Raw genomic sequence first — 20,235 nt, 5'->3', positions numbered from 1 at the left:
CAAAGCTGTTAGAATGTGTTTCTACTGTTTATTTTCGGTTTGAAAACGAAAATCGTATACATGCAAATTTGAAGCCATACACCGATCATCTTCCAGGCCATTATTCTTCTCATCTTCTTCCATTATTGAAGAAACAACTATGGCCATAAGGAAGTGCGAGAGGCAATGCACGCTCAAAACATTCAGTATTATCATATCAACTGCTTTTTTAAAGTGTATAAACGCTGATTTCGTTGCAATTTAGTACATTTTATCTCATGCGCCAATATGTTCATCTTTGTTTTGTTAATATCTTGAGTGTAATTGAAATTATATAGCAAAGCTGATTTGGGCCGTCAGTTCAGGATGCCCTGCCCAGGCATCTCACCTTACCCATCTTCTTGTCATGCAACTTAATGGATGGTGCTGTCAGGCCAGCTGATTTAATTGCCTGTGCTCCTACCCCGATGGTGTCGTCAGGCCAGCTGATATAACAGACTGCTTGTCCCCCAAAAGGCATGGCGTTGTCAGGCCAGCTGATTTAACTGACTGCTTGTCCACAACTTGGTAGGCTCTGTCAGGCCAGCGGATTTGACTGCCTGTCCTCCTACTGCATGGTGTTGTGTGACCAGCTGATTTAACTGACTGCTTGTCCACAACTTGGGAGGCTCTGTCAGGCCAGCGGATTTGACTGCCTGTCCTCCTACTGCATGGTGTTGTGTGACCAGCTGATTTAACTGACTGCTTGTCCACAACTTGGGAGGCTCTGTCAGGCCAGCGGATTTGACTGCCTGTCCTCCTACTGCATGGTGTTGTGTGACCAGCTGATTTAACTGACTGCTTGTCCACAACTTGGGAGGCTCTGTCAGGCCAGCGGATTTGACTGCCTGTCCTCCTACTGCATGGTGTTGTGTGACCAGCTGATTTAACTGACTGCTTGTCCACAACTTGGGAGGCTCTGTCAGGCCAGCGGATTTGACTGCCTGTCCTCCTACTGCATGGTGTTGTGTGACCAGCTGATTTAACTGACTGCTTGTCCACAACTTGGGAGGCTCTGTCAGGCCAGCGGATTTGACTGCCTGTCCTCCTACTGCATGGTGTTGTGTGACCAGCTGATTTAACAGACTGCCTGTCCTCCTACTGCATGGTGTTGTGTGACCAGCTGATTTAACTGACTGCTTGTCCACAACTTGGGAGGCTCTGTCAGGCCAGCGGATTTGACTGCCTGTCCTCCTACTGCATGGTGTTGTGTGACCAGCTGATTTAACTGACTGCTTGTCCACAACTTGGGAGGCTCTGTCAGGCCAGCGGATTTGACTGCCTGTCCTCCTACTGCATGGTGTTGTGTGACCAGCTGATTTAACTGACTGCTTGTCCACAACTTGGGAGGCTCTGTCAGGCCAGCGGATTTGACTGCCTGTCCTCCTACTGCATGGTGTTGTGTGACCAGCGGATTTGACTGCCTGTCCTCCTACTGCATGGTGTTGTGTGACCAGCTGATTTAACTATTTGTCCTCCTGGTTGTTCTCCTACCCCGATAGCGTTAGTCGTTGTGCACAATATCAATCACTGGTTTGCATTTTCATTATTCAGAATATTTATTTTTCTACACTAATATCCATTGCAACATGAGACTGTACTATTTCTATTTTCCAGTTCTCGTATGGCAACAGTTATTTTCTGTGGTCTTATCGGCAGAAATTGTTTGCTTTGGCATTAGGTCTGTTCTACACAATCTGAAACTAAACATTCCAGAACTGTAGCGCCTAAACAAACATAAAATGACAATACCACTCCTCTAAAATGTTGACCATATGTAAATATAGATATAGGCCTCCTCGGACATATGAATCCAGCTCATGAAACATGTCCAATCTGAAGGATAGGATCCCTTTATCCCATTCATTTCCAATCCTTGAAGTTCAAGTCTATTACATTAGAGTTTAATTAAATAGGCTTCGTCACCTGTGAAGAGTCACCGAATCCATTTCTGGTCTCCCTAATGTCTGTTGCCTTTCATGTGACATGTTCATGTTTAATGTCTCGCTACTTGAATGAACTGTAATAATTAATGGGCTCGTGGTGTTTAAACAATCGATTGGAAACATTAAACACTGTATGACCGAGGATTTTCAGTCAACGAATAGTACTTGAGTAAACTATGCCTACTGACTTCTTTCTTGGCTCATTGCAGTCACTTAATATTCGGCATGAATGGGTTAATCCACACAAAACAGTGACAAACACTGAACACATTCACTGTCTCTTGCTCTTTGGCAAATGCAATTTGGTCCCAAACCACAATTCTAGAACAAATGTCAATGTCCCTTACCAACCATTTCCTTGGCACTTGCTTCATCCACAATCAGCAGCCTATGTTCGTTACCGCCAGCATTCACAACCACTGTTCGACATTTCCCCGTTTCATTCAGGAACGCTAGTGCTTTTGCCATCTTCCTGACATCTGCCCAATGATCTTTGTCGTCCTCAGTAGGTTTGCTCTTTCCCTTTTCTAACTTGTTTTCTTTCTTCTTTTTCTTCTTCTTTTCCTTCTTCTTGGACTTTCCTTTGTCTGTGGAAGGCTCATCGTTAAGAACTGCAGCGAAAGAGATATCAGCTGCTTCATCCTCGATGTCTCCATCATTGTTGTCATGGCTTTCTTCAGTCATCAGGTCCATCACGTCTGTGTCCTGTGTCTGACTGGAGTCGGTGATAGAGTCTTGCCTCATCAGTGAAGATCGTCTTCTCTCAGCCAGACCTTCTGGCCTTTCAAGAGTCACATCCAAACTCATCTTCCTGGGCAGCTTTGGAGTCCCTGTCATTTTCATCGATCCTGTTTTAGCCTTCTCGTCGGTGGTTGCAGTGGAATTCAAACCGTCTTTAGTGATGATCAGCGTGGATTTGTCTTTCTTTTGACAGAATAAGACCAAGAGGCGGTAGAACTGAAGAACAAGAACAAGAGTGTTTTTGGATGTGAAGAACAGATTAGTGTAGCTCAGCACACTGTATCGGAATATCAGCATCATGCGCATGATTAGGAACGGGCCGTCCTGAAGCACGACACTGATCATGATGGAAATCACTTCGGTGGGGCAGCATGGCTTCCCTCCCAGTGAGACAGTGGAAGCGGAGCTCCCGGAGTGAAACAGGACAGGGCGCATTCGTTTGGACTTGGTGGCAGTTAGGACAAAGGTGAACTGCATCAAACTGGCTGTCCACATGGACAGGATGATCATGGTAAGGATCTTGTTGTAACGAACTTCCTTCTCTTTAAAGGCTTCAAACAGCTCGATGATATCAGCAGCCATCCCGATGTACACCAGCAAGAGCTGAGAGAGTTGTTCACGGGTTATCTCCCCCTTGGGTAGCAGCCATCGTCCAATAATGAGGACAAGTAGCATCATCTGTTCCAATATCTTGCACCAGTCGTCAGGGGCGAATATGACTGGTATACTTATCTGAAAGTAGAATAGTCAGTTTCACACCTTAATGTTGTCATAAACGTCTTCACAATAACTGTGATGATAAAGTCGAACCAAATGAAAAAATGCGAATAAACTAAGTTAAAGTGTAAATCAATTACTTGTGTCTTGACGTTATTAATCGTCTCTCGATGTGTGAGACAATAACATACGCCTACGAACTCGGAGGTAAAATACACCCCAACTTCACGGATAAAAAACTGCGTCCCCAAATACTGCTGACATAAAAACATCCCTACTTTACGAAGACAAAATACATTCCCAACATTACGAAGATAAGACACCACACTCAACATTATGGAAATAAATAACACGCCCAATATCAATGATACACCCCAGTATCAATGAGATAAATACACCCACAACATTATGCAGATAAGATACACACACAACATTATGGGGATAATATACACCTCAACATTACGGAGACAAAACACACTCCAAACTTTACGGTGATGTAACATATGACATCTCTGCATTAATGAGATCACAGTGAGGATTACCATAAACAAGCCCATGCTAAAATATATGGAATTAATATAAAACAGCTGTATTTCAATGAAAACTACATTTGTGATCAGTTGATAACGAAATCTACCGCAGATCACGGACGATGACGTGATATGCGTGATCAGGGCCCTCTGTCTTCGTTCATGTCCTACCTGGCTGTTCCACACAGTAATTTTCTCGGTCCTAGAGGCGTTGACGGATGCCCTACCTCCCGATCTGATTGCCAGGATCCTTCTGTCCAGGAGGTTTAGCTCTAGGAACCAGATGGCAGGAACTGTTGTGGCCAGATACAGAAGCACACTTGGACATATCCTGAAAACAGCCAAACATCATCTCGCGTTATGTCACGTGGCGAAATTGTATACAACGTGTTGTTAAGATCTTTGTTTATGAAAGGCTTCTTTTAAAGGCAAAATGTATATTAATATTTTAAAATCTATGCATTCTAATATAAAACCATGTGTACATTGTGGGGATGATACCACCGACTATTTTGATTGCCTTGTTGGACTCCGACAAGGCTATACTCTAAGTCCAGCTTTTGCTCTTTCTTTATAAGTGAATTGTATTTTGAAAATATTAATTGCGACAAACATGGAATTCAAATGTTTCCCGACATGATTGAAATATTAATTTTGCTATTTGCCGATGATGTTACCCTAGTATATGGCGGGTGTGGTAGATACCCTCTTTTTATCAGCTCTCAAATACATGTAAGACGCTGAAAGTATTGGTTTTAAAATCCTCGGAATGCACGACGAATTCCAAAATTAGCTTGTAATATGCTTCTCAGTTTAGATAATATTGGTAAAACAACGTGGGCGTCACATATAAGAAACCAGTTTGGGGTTTGTCTGGTTAAATCAAACAGTCGGTAATGTTCCCCTATTTTTTTACCAATTTCGGGAACAATCAATCAACAGGTATCATCAAAAATGGCATTTCACATTAAACAAGTTCACGTTATGATCTGTATAGATCCTTCAGGGTTCACGTTGTGATCTATATAGATCCTTCAAGGTTCACGTTATGATCTATATAGATCCTTCGGGGTTCACGTTATGATCTATATAGATCCTTCAGGGTTCATGTTATGATCTGTATAGATCCTTCAAGGTTCACGTTATGATCTGTATAGATCCTTCAAGGTTCACGTTATGATCTATATAGATCGTTCAAGGGTCTCATTCAACGAGAAAAAATACCTATCTATATTAACACAAACATCTCAGACCCAGGTTTATTCAATATCGACTTGGTCTACCAGACCTACTTGTAAATAAGGGTAGATGATTTCAATAGAGAAATGTCATTTATGCCATTCACCCATTTGAAATGAAATCCATTTTACATGTTGTCCATTTTATGCTGATCTAAGAACCAAGTATATATCAGTGCAACATCAGTTAAGCTATCGCGAAACTGTCTTTGTGCCAATTATATCGTCAAATAATGAAAACGTTATTCTCCAACTTGTCCAATGTGTAGAACATGCTTTATCTTTCAGAAATGACCTATAATACATTGCTTGACTATACTCCTTTCATCCTTGTATTATTGTGTGTTTATATATGTATATCACGTATCTTCCTTGTATGTGGGCAGGAGGCCTTATATACAACAAACACTTGACTTGACACAGCGAAAAAGAGCATCGGACTCCTCCGAGACTAGTATCTCTGAAGCTAACAGAACCAAGGTGCAGTGTGTTTATTTGTATTATATGTTTATATCCCATGTCAAATCCCGTGTCACATATACCTTCGTGGCATACTCTCTATTGGTCATCGGTCCTTTAACATATAATGAGATAATATCAACTTCACAATAACAACGTTATATTAAGTTTTATCTGTACACCCGATTATCTGCGATAGTTTTATAGAGTGGGTATATAATACAGATGACAGTCACACACCAGGGGTGGTTGTCTAGGGATAGTAAATTCATTCGAGTACAAATGTGTGTAAACTGACTTTCTTCTAGTTCTGTGTTAACTTGAAACCTGTTGAACATCTCTTTACTATTTGTTAACCTTGGCTCTAACTCACTTAACTCAGGCATCCTTTCTTCGTTGTCTCATACACTCTGCATTACTGTTTAGGGTTGGCAATTTGATAATGATTAACCTTCTTTTGTGGCTATTGCACATTGTATAGCGTGTGTCTGGTGCACTAATTATTGCAAAACGTGCAAGCTCTATGCTGTTTAGTGACTGATGTAGACTGTACGCTACTGGGGTGATGCGTAGATTGCACAGAGTGTGTCGGATACCTTGACTGGGACATTGCGTTTTGACCACTGTGCGGTTTTCTACAGCAGTATTTAAAATACTGAATATTGCATTACGTTGTAATTAATCTGAAATGAATCTATGTGTAATGGTTGTGGAGTGATAACAATAACTGTAACACATGCTATTACTGAATGACAATGTAAAGAGGACCCTGGGGCTGGCGTGTAATAAGCTGCTTGTTTACTTTTCTCAGGTGTAGTGTTGCGTGTGAGTTTGTGTTGTCATACAGGCCGGGCGGGACAACTTAGGAATGGCCAGCGAGTCCTAACTTGACACTCAGAAGGAAACAAGCTACAAAGACATAGTTTATATCATTGGAAAGATCTCGAGGAGATGAACATGAAATGTTCAGGTGCCAGTGTGTTCACGTGTTAATAAGCTCACAAATTGGCTTTGAAAATGCATTTCTGCAGAAATTTCTGGCAGAATTGTTTTCCTGCAGAAATTTCTGGCAGAATCTTTTTTATTTCGCTACCAGAATGATCTTAATTTAACAAAATTAGAGAATATAAGTAATGATACTGCTGCGTGAGTGGTAGTTTCGTGTTTAATCCAAGTAATAAGCACTTATGGTGATCAACTGATCTGTTATTTCTGTTTTGCTACCAGAATTATTTTAGTTGAATAAGATTAAACACCATCGTTATATAATTTGATATAGACTTTCTTTAAATGATGTTTTCCCCTGTTTAGAGCCTGTTAGTACCAGACAACCGCGTATTTTACAGTGTGAATTTGACCGTATTTCATTATAGCTTTTACAATTTAAAAGACTTATGCATTATTCCCATCCGTTTCATCCGAAGTTGTAACTTTTTAGTGGATTCACGTCGTGCAAGATTAATTTAACAGTATTGGGGTGCATTTTCCAATCCCAATAAGCCTACATTGTTTTTGTATGCGATATGGGTTGAAGGCGAATAGAGACGAAACCGGACATATACTACATACATACAATAATGACAATGTAAGACATATGAGCCATAATTTGAATTCATCAACATGCCCGAAAAGACCAGCGTACCAGTTGGGATGATGAACAATACCTATGCAAGAATGCATCAGTGTTCAAAGTGACAATACCCGCGAAAATGTAATTGCCTCGTTGAAATAATGATTTATACCGAAGTGGCCACCGAGTTTTCACACCTGTTAATCCCATTCAAGAATGACTAATCTGGTACAATATCCCCTTTATATTTGTTGTTCCTACCCTTTTTTTAACCAAGTCCCCAGTGAGGGAATTTTCGTCCCATCATGACAGAAACTACTGAGATAAGTTGATTGGCGTGTTTTCGTAACAAAGGCCAGTGGTTGAAATGTTAAATTGTATAAATGTGTCTGTGATGATCATAGTTTATATCACTGTTCTGGTGTACCGTCGGCATATTCTCAGTTACATGTTTTTCAGACAGGAATAGAAAGAATTAGGTTGGTCACTCGTGGATTTGTACAAAATACAACGTTAAACAGTTTGAAAATATTCCAATCATTATGATTCATCCATCCACTTCTAAGCATGCACAATAGAAGAGGTTGTTATCCATTAATATTATATATTGAAATGTTGGGTTTTGTACATACAGACCTTGAAACTGACAATCTGAGTTTGCACCCAGTTCAGTCCGACCCAGTCATCAGGGAAAACTGGAGATAGTTTGTTTGCAACCCACAGACGAAATAACATGTCATGTGTGCAGGAATCGCACCTGCCTGTCTGTGTAATTACATAATGTGCCAGAGACAGACCCCAGGTGCACGAGCCATAAATCAACGTAGTTTGTTTACGGTGTATAGCCTGATAGGTGTTAAGTTGGTCAATGATTGAAGTTGAGTATTGCATATTGTCATTAGCAGACAAGCAGAGTGACAGGTGACAATAAACAGACATAGCGCTTTGTCTGTGACATAGACTGCTTGTCATTATCAATATATTTTCTATGTTTCCGTATACATGATTTAAAATATTTCAGTTTTCAGGGTGAACAATGAAATTAGCATTTCTATTACTACACATGTTTTTTTTTAAAACATGGGTTGCAAATATGCAGGTACAGTACCAGTGTATTGTTATTACTGCCGAACCTGGATGATTGTAACCACAAGAAACATCTCTTGTTCTCCCACTTCGGCCGCAACGATAATCTTGCACACATCACTTGTGTTTATACGAGTTGGCTTCCCGGTTCAAGCTAATCACTGCACATGTGTTATGGGTGGTGAAACCACTTTTTCCCCCTGCGCTGGGGAAGCGTTTTTTTAATTGTGTTATTTTTCAACTTCATAACTTTAATTTGCATGTTTGATAATTTGTTACCGAACCGAATCAGAATCTGCAAAGAACTATTTTGTGTTGCATGTGACCTTGAACCGACAAGACGTACTGGATATACTCTATAAAACGTCTATTGTCCATGCAGCGCCAACTGGCATTGTTTCGGTGTGTTCCCCGAGTGGCCGCTCTCTGGCTTGCGTAATTATTAACCGCGGTGTCCACTCAAGGACAACCGAACCGGAACGATGACCGCTTATAGAGACAACCTGATAAACCACCAATTGTGAAAACTCGGTGGCCACTTCGGCATAAATCATTATTTCAACGAGGCAATTACATTTTCGCGGGTATTGTCACTTTGAACACTGATGCATTGTTGCATAGGTATTGTTTATCATCCCAACTGGTACGCTGGTCTTTTCGGGCATGTTGATGAATTCATATTATGGCTCTTACATTGTCATTATTGTATGTATGTAGTATATGTCCGGTTTTGTCTCTATTCTCCTTCAACCCATATCGCATACAAAAACAATGTAGGCTTATTGGGATTGGAAAATGCACCCCAATACTGTTAAATTAATCTTGCACGACGTGAATCCACTAAAAAGTTACAACTTCGGATGAAACGGATGGATATAATGCATAAGATTACACGATGCCATTTAGAAAGTGGTCAAATGCAACATATGTTATATTTGGGATTTCACTTTCTTAGTAAAGTACAAATTCTAGTACTTTTTTCGGTTGAGTCCCATCCGGGATAAGTACTAGAATTTGTACTTTACTAAGAAAGTGAAATCCCAAATATAACATATGTTGCATTTGACCACTTTCTAAATGGCATCGTGTAATCATAGCTTTCGGCCGTGGGAGCCGTGTCAATTTACACTCATCAGAGGGGTACACAAAGTACGCAGTCTAGACTACCAGTTGTCCGACTTTCATTTTGTTTGTGGAAGTCGCGGTGGCTGAGCGGGCTAGGCGGCTGACTTTGTGTGCTGGCGATTAGGTGCCTGACTCTGAGGGTGCGGGTTCGAATCCCGGATGGGACTCAACCGAAAAAAGTACTAGAATTTGTACTTTACTAGGAAAGTGAAGTCCCAAATATAACATATGTTGCATTTGACCACTTTCTAAATGGCATCGTGTAATCATAGCTTTCGGCCGCGGGAGCCGTGCCAATTTACACTCATCAGAGGGATACACAAAGTACGCAGTCTAGACTACCAGTTGTCCGACTTTCATTTTTTGTGGAAGTCGCGGTGGCTGAGCGGGCTAGGCGGCTGACTTTGTGTGCTGGCGATTAGGTGCCTGACTCTGAGGGTGCGGGTTCGAATCCCGGATGGGACTCAACCGAAAAAAGTACTAGAATTTGTACTTTACTAAGAAAGTGAAATCCCAAATATAACATATGTTGTATAATGCATAAGTCTTTTAAATTGTAAAAGCTATAATGAAATACGGTCAAATTCACACTGTAAAATACGCGGTTGTCTGGTACTAACAGGCTTTAAACAGGGGAAAACGACATCATTTAAAGAAAGTCTATATTAAATTATATAACGATGGTGTTTAATCTTATTCAACTAAAATAATTCTGGTAGCAAAACAAAAATATCAGATCAGTTGATCACCATAAGTGCTTATTACTTGGAATAAACACGAAACTACCACTCACGCAGCAGTATCATTACTTATATTCTCTAATTTTGTTAAATTAAGATCATTCTGGTAGCGAAATAAAAAAGATTCTGCCAGAAATTTCTGCAGGAAAACAATTCTGCCAGAAATTTCTGCAGAAATGCATTTTCAGAGCCAATTTGTGAGCTTATTAACACGTGAACACACTGGCACCTGAACTTTTCGTGTTCATCTCCTCGAGATCTTTCCAATGATAATGAATGAATGAAGAATGCCAAGAGAGCTGATTCTCCAACAGTCGCGTTTTAATACTTAATACATTTACACTTGCACAACATAGCATATTTCAAGTTTTCTACACGACGAACACTTCAGTGTTATCTTCTTGTCTAACCTTGTAAGTTTCTTAACAGCCAAACTGAACTATACCAAACTTGAATACACAGAAAGGCAAATGAAATCTAAGAAGAACATTTCCGTTTTACCGTTTGTGATGTTTAGAAACATAGCATCCCCTTATTAAACCGCGAGGAAAATCAATTTTCTTTGATAGACTCATATACTGACCAGGGTGGTATTGACAGTGAAGGGGATAATGCCATACTCACCATTTCCACTCTCTGCCCTTCTTTTTCTTCAAGGTAAAAACTCCTTCTAGAATGAGCAGCGGGAAAGAGCCAGTGAGACACCAGTAGAGAGGGTCTCCTTTCATCACCACCACTCTCCAGATGCACACAAACCCATGGGCAGCGAAAAGGCACCTGCTGATGACCGCCTTCACGATACCAATTGCTGTCATTGCTTTCTTCAGACACCTCTTCATCATTGCAGAAGAAAACCCTTGTCTTAGAGGTTCAAAAAGACTTCAGTGAAAGTTACAACAGGTTTCAAATTTCAAGTAAGTGCGGAATGGCGAAGGACGTGAATTAATTCTAGTTTCGTTACAATTCCACAACGGGAGACGTCTCTGGCTGGACCATTCCACCTCTGATGGATGAAATGTATACAGCTCAAGGTCACACCGATTTAGAATGACCAGTATTTTAGAAATTCAGTGTTTGATCCTCGTTGGGTTTCCCCATGGCGTATTTTCCGGGGTATAATCTAAATCACATCAACTTAAAAGGAATTATCCAAATGAAATCATGTTTGGCATTCCTCCATGGTCTGCCGGTTACAAAGATCACATCAAAGCTCAATGATTCCCTCTAGTACACGTCAGACTCTAGACACGGTTAAGGTACTTCAAGTTAGAAGGTCTAGGTAAAAGACATAATGTCCTTCTCACGCCATTCCAAGAGAAGCATGCACTCTTTGAGCTTTCTTGTGAAACTCCTCCAAATCTCTGTCACTTCCTGAGATTGCCTTGTCTGTATCGCCAAAGACAGTCTCATGTCAGATAGTGTTCAGTGATCGACGAATATGGCATTGTGAGATTAATGATCAATGTTTGACAGTAACCCGTGCTTTTGTGTAAATTGAGTGTTATTGACATGCCGCGGTCCTTCCTTTTCGTGTTGTTTGTCTTCACCCGTGTCTTCTCGGGCACTCAGCACATTAGTAAATTGTTCTCTCTTTAGAAATATTTCGAACACCCGTGCCTTGATACGAACAAGCAGTGTGTAGTTTGGCACGACTGGTATCACGTGACCTTCTACAGGCACGTGGGCATGCTTGGGGAGGCAGATTTATGGACCACGAATTAATTGTTTTCTGTTGGCGTTATCATAGACTTATTTGCTTTGGTTGATAATCTTGATTATAAAAAAGGTTAGATTTGCCGACACACCGAAGCAAAAACTCTCAATAAGTCATCAATGTGTATATGTATATATAATACTGTACGCGTTCAGTTGTCGTCTCACAGTTTGCTGTGTTATCATAGTATGTGTTCATTGTTGTCCAAGGGGACTTTTCCTTGAATATTCTATTTTGTGACATTTTTACATCGACAATCATTGTGTGACGATGTTTTGTTATGGTTATGTCAAATGCAAATGTAACTGATGAAGGATGAGTCTAGACTGGGTACTTTGTGTACCCCTTGTGGCCGAAAGCTATGATTACACGATGTCATTTAGAAAGTGGTCAAATGCAACATATGTCATATGACATCGTGTAATCATAGCTTTCGGCCGTGGGAGCCGTGCCAATTACACTCATCAGAGGGGTACACAAAGTACGCAGTCTAGACTACCAGTTGTCCGACTTTCATTGGAAGTCGCGGTGGCTGAGCGGGCTAGGCGGCTGACTTTGTGTGCTGGCGATTAGGTGCCTGACTCTGAGGGTGTGGGTTCGAATCCCGGATGGGACTCAACCAAAAGAAGTACTAGAATTTGTACTTTACTAAGAAAGTGAAATCCCAAATATGACATATGTTGCATTTGACCACTTTCTAAATGGCATCGTGTAATCATGTCTTATGTACAACTTGTGACTGACACGAGTTCGTCAAAGACCGACAACACAGCGTGCGACAGTTTTGATGTACGCAGAAACTGTTTACATGCCATATATGGCAAGTGTTCTCAGCTTGAAAGGTGTTGTCCTCGAAGTTTCAGGTATCAATTTCAGGCATGAAAGGAGTACGGGATAAAGTCTGTTATTGCATCAATAGGAAGCTACAGCTAGTGGATATGCCCAAATATTTACATATGTCGAAAATGGTGTGACATTGTGCCTCTAAATCTGATGACAATCATGAACTCGAGACGTGTTCTCCACGCTGTTGAGTTGCCTTCGAGAAGGAATGGTGCCGGGTTGCCGACACTTATACAGAGAGACACAGTCATACCGCTTAGTACGCAACAATAGGAACAATATGATCCTCTTCTCATACTCATTTCACTGATATGAACATAAAACATAACAAACACAGATGGTCGTGGCCCTTACCATATGTATAACGTTCCTCTGCCTCAAGGCGAGTGGATTTCGACTGTATTTGTTAATGATCCACTACCAGAAAGTAATGATAATGACATTGTTTGTGATCCAGTACCATAAGTAGTGATAATGACATTGGTTATGAATCACTACCATTAAGTAATGATAATGACATTGTTTGTGATCCAGTACCATAAGTAGTGATAATGACATTGGTTATGAATCACTACCATTAAGTAATGATAATGACATTGTTTGTGATCCAGTACCATAAGTAGTGATGATGACACTGGTTATGAATCACTACCATTAAGTAATGATAATGACATTGTTTGTGATCCAGTACCATAAGTAGTGATGATGACATTGGTTATGAATCACTACCATTAAGTAATGATAATGACATTGTTTGTGATCCAGTACCATAAGTAGTGATGATGACATTGGTTATGAATCACTACCATTAAGTAATGATAATGACATTGTTTGTGATCCAGTACCATAAGTAGTGATAATGACATTGGTTATGAATCACTACCATTAAGTAATGATAATGACATTGTTTGTGATCCAGTACCATAAGTAGTGATGATGACATTGGTTATGAATCACTACCATTAAGTAATGATAATGACATTGGTTGTGATCCAGTATCATAAGTAGTGATAATGACATTGGTTATGAATCACTACCATTAAGTAATGATAATGACATTGGTTGTGATCCACTACCATAAGTAGTGATAATGACATTGGTTATGAATCACTACCATCAAGTAATGATAATGACATTGGTTGTGATCCACTACCATAAGTAGTGATAATGACATTGGTTATGAATCACTACCATCAAGTAATGATAATGACACTGGTTGTGATCCACTACCATAAGTAGTGATAATGACATTGGTTATGAATCACTACCATTAAGTAATGATAATGACATTGGTTGTGATCCACTACCATAAGTAGTGATAATGACATTGGTTATGAATCACTACCATCAAGTAATGATAATGACATTGTTTGTGATCCAGTACCATAAGTAGAGATGATGACATTGGTTATGAATCACTACCATTAAGTAATGATAATGACATTGTTTGTGATCCAGTACCATAAGTAGTGATGACATTGGTTATGAATCACTACCATTAAGTAATGATAATGACATTGGTTGTGATCCAGTACCATAAGTAGTGATGATGACATTTGTTTTGAATCACTACCATTAAGTAATGATAATGACACTGGTTGTGAGCCAGTAACATAAGTAGTGATGATGACACTGGTTATGAATCACTACCATTAAGTAATGATAATGACACTGGTTGTGATCCAGTACCATAAGTAGTGATGATGACATTTGTTATGAATCACTACCATTAAGTAATGATAATGACATTGTTTGTGATCCAGTACCATAAGTAGTGATAATGACATTGGTTATGAATCACTACCATTAAGTAATGATAATGACATTGTTTGTGATCCAGTACCATAAGTAGTGATAATGACATTGGTTATGAATCACTACCATTAAGTAATGATAATGACATTGTTTGTGATCCAGTACCATAAGTAGTGATGATGACACTGGTTATGAATCACTACCATTAAGTAATGATAATGACATTGTTTGTGATCCAGTACCATAAGTAGTGATGATGACATTGGTTATGAATCACTACCATTAAGTAATGATAATGACATTGTTTGTGATCCAGTACCATAAGTAGTGATGATGACATTGGTTATGAATCACTACCATTAAGTAATGATAATGACATTGTTTGTGATCCAGTACCATAAGTAGTGATAATGACATTGGTTATGAATCACTACCATTAAGTAATGATAATGACATTGTTTGTGATCCAGTACCATAAGTAGTGATGATGACATTGGTTATGAATCACTACCATTAAGTAATGATAATGACATTGGTTGTGATCCAGTGTCATAAGTAGTGATAATGACATTGGTTATGAATCACTACCATTAAGTAATGATAATGACATTGTTTGTGATCCAGTACCATAAGTAGTGATAATGACATTGGTTATGAATCACTACCATCAAGTAATGATAATGACATTGGTTGTGATCCACTACCATAAGTAGTGATAATGACATTGGTTATGAATCACTACCATCAAGTAATGATAATGACACTGGTTGTGATCCAGTACCATAAGTAGTGATAATGACATTGGTTATGAATCACTACCATTAAGTAATGATAATGATATTGGTTGTGATCCAGTACCATAAGTAGTGATGATGACATTGGTTATGAATCACTACCATTAAGTAATGATAATGACACTGGTTGTGATCCAGTACCATAAGTAATGATAATGACATTGGTTATGAATCACTACCATTAAGTAATGATAATGACATTGTTTGTGATCCAGTACCATAAGTAGTGATAATGACATTGGTTATGAATCACTACCATTAAGTAATGATAATGACATTGTTTGTGATCCAGTACCATAAGTAGTGATAATGACATTGGTTATGAATCACTACCATTAAGTAATGATAATGACATTGTTTGTGATCCAGTACCATAAGTAGTGATGATGACATTGGTTATGAATCACTACCATTAAGTAATGATAATGACATTGGTTATGAATCACTACCATTAAGTAATGATAATGACATTGGTTATGAATCACTACCATTAAGTAATGATAATGACATTGGTTATGAATCACTACCATTAGGTAATGATAATGACATTGGTTATGAATCACTACCATTAAGTAATGATAATGACATTGGTTATGAATCACTACCATTAAGTAATGATAATGACATTGGTTATGAATCACTACCATTAAGTAATGATAATGACATTGGTTATGAATCACTACCATTAAGTAATGATAATGACATTGGTTATGAATCACTACCATTAAGTAATGATAATGACATTGGTTATGAATCACTACCATTAAGTAATGATAATGACACTGGTTGTGATCCAGTACCATAAGTAGTGATAATGACATTGGTTATGAATCACTACCATTAAGTAATGATAATGACATTGTTTGTGATCCAGTACCATAAGTAGTGATAATGACATTGGTTATGAATCACTACCATTAAGTAATGATAATGACATTGGTTATGAATCACTACCATTAAGTAATGATAATGACATTGGTTATGAATCACTACCATTAAGTAGTGATAATGACATTGGTTATGAATCACTACCATTAAGTAATGATAATGACATTGGTTATGAATCACTACCATTAAGTAATGATAATGACATTGGTTATGAATCACTACCATTAAGTAATGATAATGACATTGGTTATGAATCACTACCATTAAGTAATGATAATGACACTGGTTGTGATCCAGTACCATAAGTAGTGATAATGACATTGGTTGCGATGTACTACCATAACGTAATGATCATCATATTGGTTTTGATCCATTAAAATATGGCGATAACAATGACATTTGTCCATGATCCCCCTCAACAAAGTAATGATAATCATATTGTTTGACGATCCATTAAAATGAGGTGACGATAATGACATTTGCTTATGGTCCACCACCACAAAGTGATGTAAATACATTGTTTTTTGATCCAGTACCATATGGTGATGATAATGACATCTGTTTATGGTCCACCACCACAAAGTGATGTAAATACATTGTTTTTTGATCCAGTACCATATGGTGATGATAATGACATCTGTTTATGGTCCACCACCACAAAGTGATGTAAATACATTGTTTTTTGATCCAGTACCATATGGTGATGATAATGACATCTGTTTATGGTCCACCACCACAAAGTGATGTAAATACATTGTTTTTTGATCCAGTACCATATGGTGATGATAATAACATCTGTTTATGGTCCACCACCACAAAGTGATGTAAATACATTGTTTTTTGATCCAGTACCATATGGTGATGATAATGACATCTGTTTATGGTCCACCACCACAAAGTGATGTAAATACATTGTTTTTTGATCCAGTACCATATGGTGATGATAATGACATCTGTTTATGGTCCACTACCACAAAGTAATGGTAATGACATTTGTTTTTATGCACTACCACGAAGTGATGATAATCACATTGTTTATGATATACTACCATACAGTGATGACGATGACATTGTTTATGATATACTACCATAAAGTGATGATGATGACATTGTTTATGATATACTACCATAAAGTGATGATGATGACATTGTTTATGATATACTACCATAAAGTGATGATGATGACATTGTTTATGATATACTACCATAAAGTGATGATGATGACATTGTTTATGATCCACTACCACAGATCTAGAGTGATAGTAATGACATTTCTTAATGATCCACTGCTATGAAGGAATGATAACGGCATTTGGTTATAGTCCAGTCCTCCATGTGTCCTCAATCGTTTACTTCTGTGACATCAGTTTTGTCACGTGTCTGCATGAAGTGATCGTGAGCACCTCACCCAACACCCACCGACAGAAACGTATGCACACCCATTACTCTACCACACCCCGGCATACCAACCGACCCTCTCCTACACCCTGACAGTCAACAGCTACAAACACAAACAACCACCCACCCCCCTCACTACCAATCAACTCACTCATTAAACCACACGTGTACACCACCACACACCGGCCCACCGATCAGTCACAAGCAGCATCCCACCCACATCACACAAACACATCCCCAAACACTTATCACATCTCATATATATCAGGGTATCTGTAAAGCCAAGTACACCTAGTCAGCGCCCGTACAACGATATCTCACAAATACGCGTAGATATAGACACAAATACGCGTAGATATAGGCACAAACACGCGTAGATATAGGCACAAACACGTAGGCACATCCGCGTACACACACGTACCATACAGGCAGTGAATACAATACACACAACTACAGACACACATACAAAAACTACAACATAGAAAATTGACGAAGCCTGGATGTGAAGGAAAACCAAGTTCTAACCCTGACCTGGACATGTTTAGAAGGACACGTTTACACAACAACTGATTATTCATTAAATGACTGTATTAAGTGAAAAAAAACACAACTTTTATCAGATTTACATCTACAATTGATGTACTTAATATGTGAAAGTGTGAAATATCTGCTAAACTAAGTTCGGCCTAACCACTGTCTCAGTGGCACGGAAAACATGACGATAAATATTCACTAAACTCTGGATGCATCTACGACTCGGGCCAATAATTTTATTACCTTCCTGTGCTGGCTCAACTTTCCCACGGCATCCAGTCTGCTGAGTCGCCGTTACACTCGAGCCACAAGAGTTTGCTCTCAGTGTGACTCTCATTTTGAGGGGGAAGTCATATAGGCAGACATCTTGATTGGTCTGAAACTGTGAATAATACGCAAGAACTCTTTCCACCTTTAAGAATACCTCTGCATCACTGGTGTTGCCAAGTTTCATCGGGTAGATAATCAGATAGATAAGAAGCGAAATTGAGTTGTGATTGGTATGTTCAACTTCTCAGCGTAGGCACCTGACTGGATAAAGTTCCAGACGAGGGAGATGATGAGATTATCGGTCTGATCCGTGGGTGCTTCCAGGGTATAGTGGAGATTTATCGTGACGTATTGTCGACGATGTGAGCAATGCGGTCTATTTGTACTAGACCAGCTTAGTGTGAGAGGATATTGTGTTATAAAGGACACTTTACAAAAGCCCATTTTGAAAGAAGATTTACAATATACAATAGCCAAGATAAAAAATGCGCATTTTATGTCATTAAATGTATTTTGAGTTAGGACAAGAGTTACCCCACCCCACCCCTACCAACGTATTCAGTTTTTTTTTTTAAAAAAAAATATAAGTTCACTATAACAGAAGAATACAAACCTTTACAGTTTATGACTTAACATGACCAAGGGTTTCATGACTAAGTACTGTAACTACATGAGTGTTATGGCAGCTGTATCACATTGTTTACCATATACATGTGTAATGATCATGTATTATTTTCCAGATATATAGTCTAGGGTATATGTACATTAACTCTTCCATGTTTGTTTAGACTGCTATAGTCATATTAACAGAAACGATTTTCCCTCTTCAACTTTGATTCCATCGAATCATCTATTGTTATTCTTTAATCTTTATCTTTTATACATACAGTTCATTCTTATTCTCTCTGGGCCGGGGGTACTTTCATTATCTCCTTATAGAGAGCCACTGTCGGCCTACTGAATTCTTGTTACATTTGTCGCAGCCTAAACGTGCGTTTGTAATTATTGCTGGATTACTTAAAGTGTTATGTTATGTAATAAAACATATTTTGGTGAGTATTTATTTTGACAGGGTTAGTGAAGGGTTGACATTTAGTGAAGATGAAATGAAAACAAATAGTCTCTTGGAATTGGCATAATAGATTCAATTCCTGGCTGTTGATCGTTGCAAATAATCTTAGCAACCCCCGTTTGTAGTTAAACCAACATGTGGTGGAATTCAATGCTACAGCTGATGTACATGGAATCCAAAACAGCACCATATTGTATTTCACTGTGTGAGCTTTGGACACCTGCTTAATTGCTTGTACAGCTGACAACCAGTCAGTAAAATGTATTGCTTCGTGTTCATTATCTTGTACTCATTTTAAAGCTTGAAGTATAGTTGACGATCATTCATCCTAAATATTTTGGATAAGCCTAGACCAGGAACACAAACAGCTCCACCAACATCAGCCTGGTTTCCTGGGTCTGTTGCGCCTGCACTAACTCTCCGACACTGACCCAGGCAACCAACTGCCGAATGGCGGCTTTCACTGCAGGGAGACGCGCCATACATTTACTATAGAAAAATCCGAGGGCGGGTAATTAGCAGTTTTTCATAGCATTTTCATCGATACTATGGCAAAGTGTACGTCACCAGAACAACGATCATCGTTACTTTCAGTGCTGGAAAACGTTATTTAAGCAGTTTCGAGACACGAAAATCGTCGTTACATGGGCGATATGTAACCGATGGCACACCTACTTTCATCACCGACATGTGCTTTGATATTTCGTGTCAGCTCGCTATTGCCACGAAATTGTACACATAAAACATGGATGAACGACCACATTGATTGAATATAGCTAGCATCTTCATTTTATCAA

The 20,235-nt window shown here is 39.0% G+C and overlaps 1 protein-coding gene across 1 annotated transcript; it reads right to left on the bottom strand.

The window, feature by feature from the left end:
- Positions 1–1,564: 1,564 nt before the first annotated feature.
- LOC137268692 (transmembrane protein 26-like) lies at positions 1,565–11,012 on the bottom strand. The gene is made up of 3 exons (XM_067803294.1): positions 10,795–11,012; positions 4,124–4,283; positions 1,565–3,437 (listed from the first exon to the last, which is right to left on the bottom strand). The coding sequence occupies exons 1-3, from the start codon at positions 11,010–11,012 to the stop codon at positions 2,298–2,300; spliced, it is 1,518 nt and encodes a 505-aa protein (XP_067659395.1). The 3' UTR covers positions 1,565–2,297.
- Between the last annotated feature and the right edge of the window lie 9,223 nt (positions 11,013–20,235).

The sequence above is a fragment of the Haliotis asinina genome, chromosome 16 (genome assembly GCF_037392515.1).
Source record: "Haliotis asinina isolate JCU_RB_2024 chromosome 16, JCU_Hal_asi_v2, whole genome shotgun sequence".
In the NCBI taxonomy this organism is placed as follows: domain Eukaryota; kingdom Metazoa; phylum Mollusca; class Gastropoda; order Lepetellida; family Haliotidae; genus Haliotis; species Haliotis asinina.
The sequence above is the reverse complement of the archived record's forward strand: the minus strand, read 5'-3'. Positions and strand labels throughout refer to the sequence as shown.

What these genes read in the sequence shown, in the direction of transcription:
- LOC137268692 (XM_067803294.1), bottom strand. Translation starts at nt 11,012, where the DNA reads ATGATGAAGAGGTGTCTGAAGAAAGCAATGACAGCAATTGGTATCGTG. An exon ending in AAGGGCAGAGAGTGGAAATG is followed by an intron (nt 4,284 to 10,794) that starts GTGAGTATGGCA and finishes GGCTGTTTTCAG; the next exon opens with GATATGTCCAAGTGTGCTTC. An exon ending in TTACTGTGTGGAACAGCCAG is followed by an intron (nt 3,438 to 4,123) that starts GTAGGACATGAA and finishes TTCTACTTTCAG; the next exon opens with ATAAGTATACCAGTCATATT.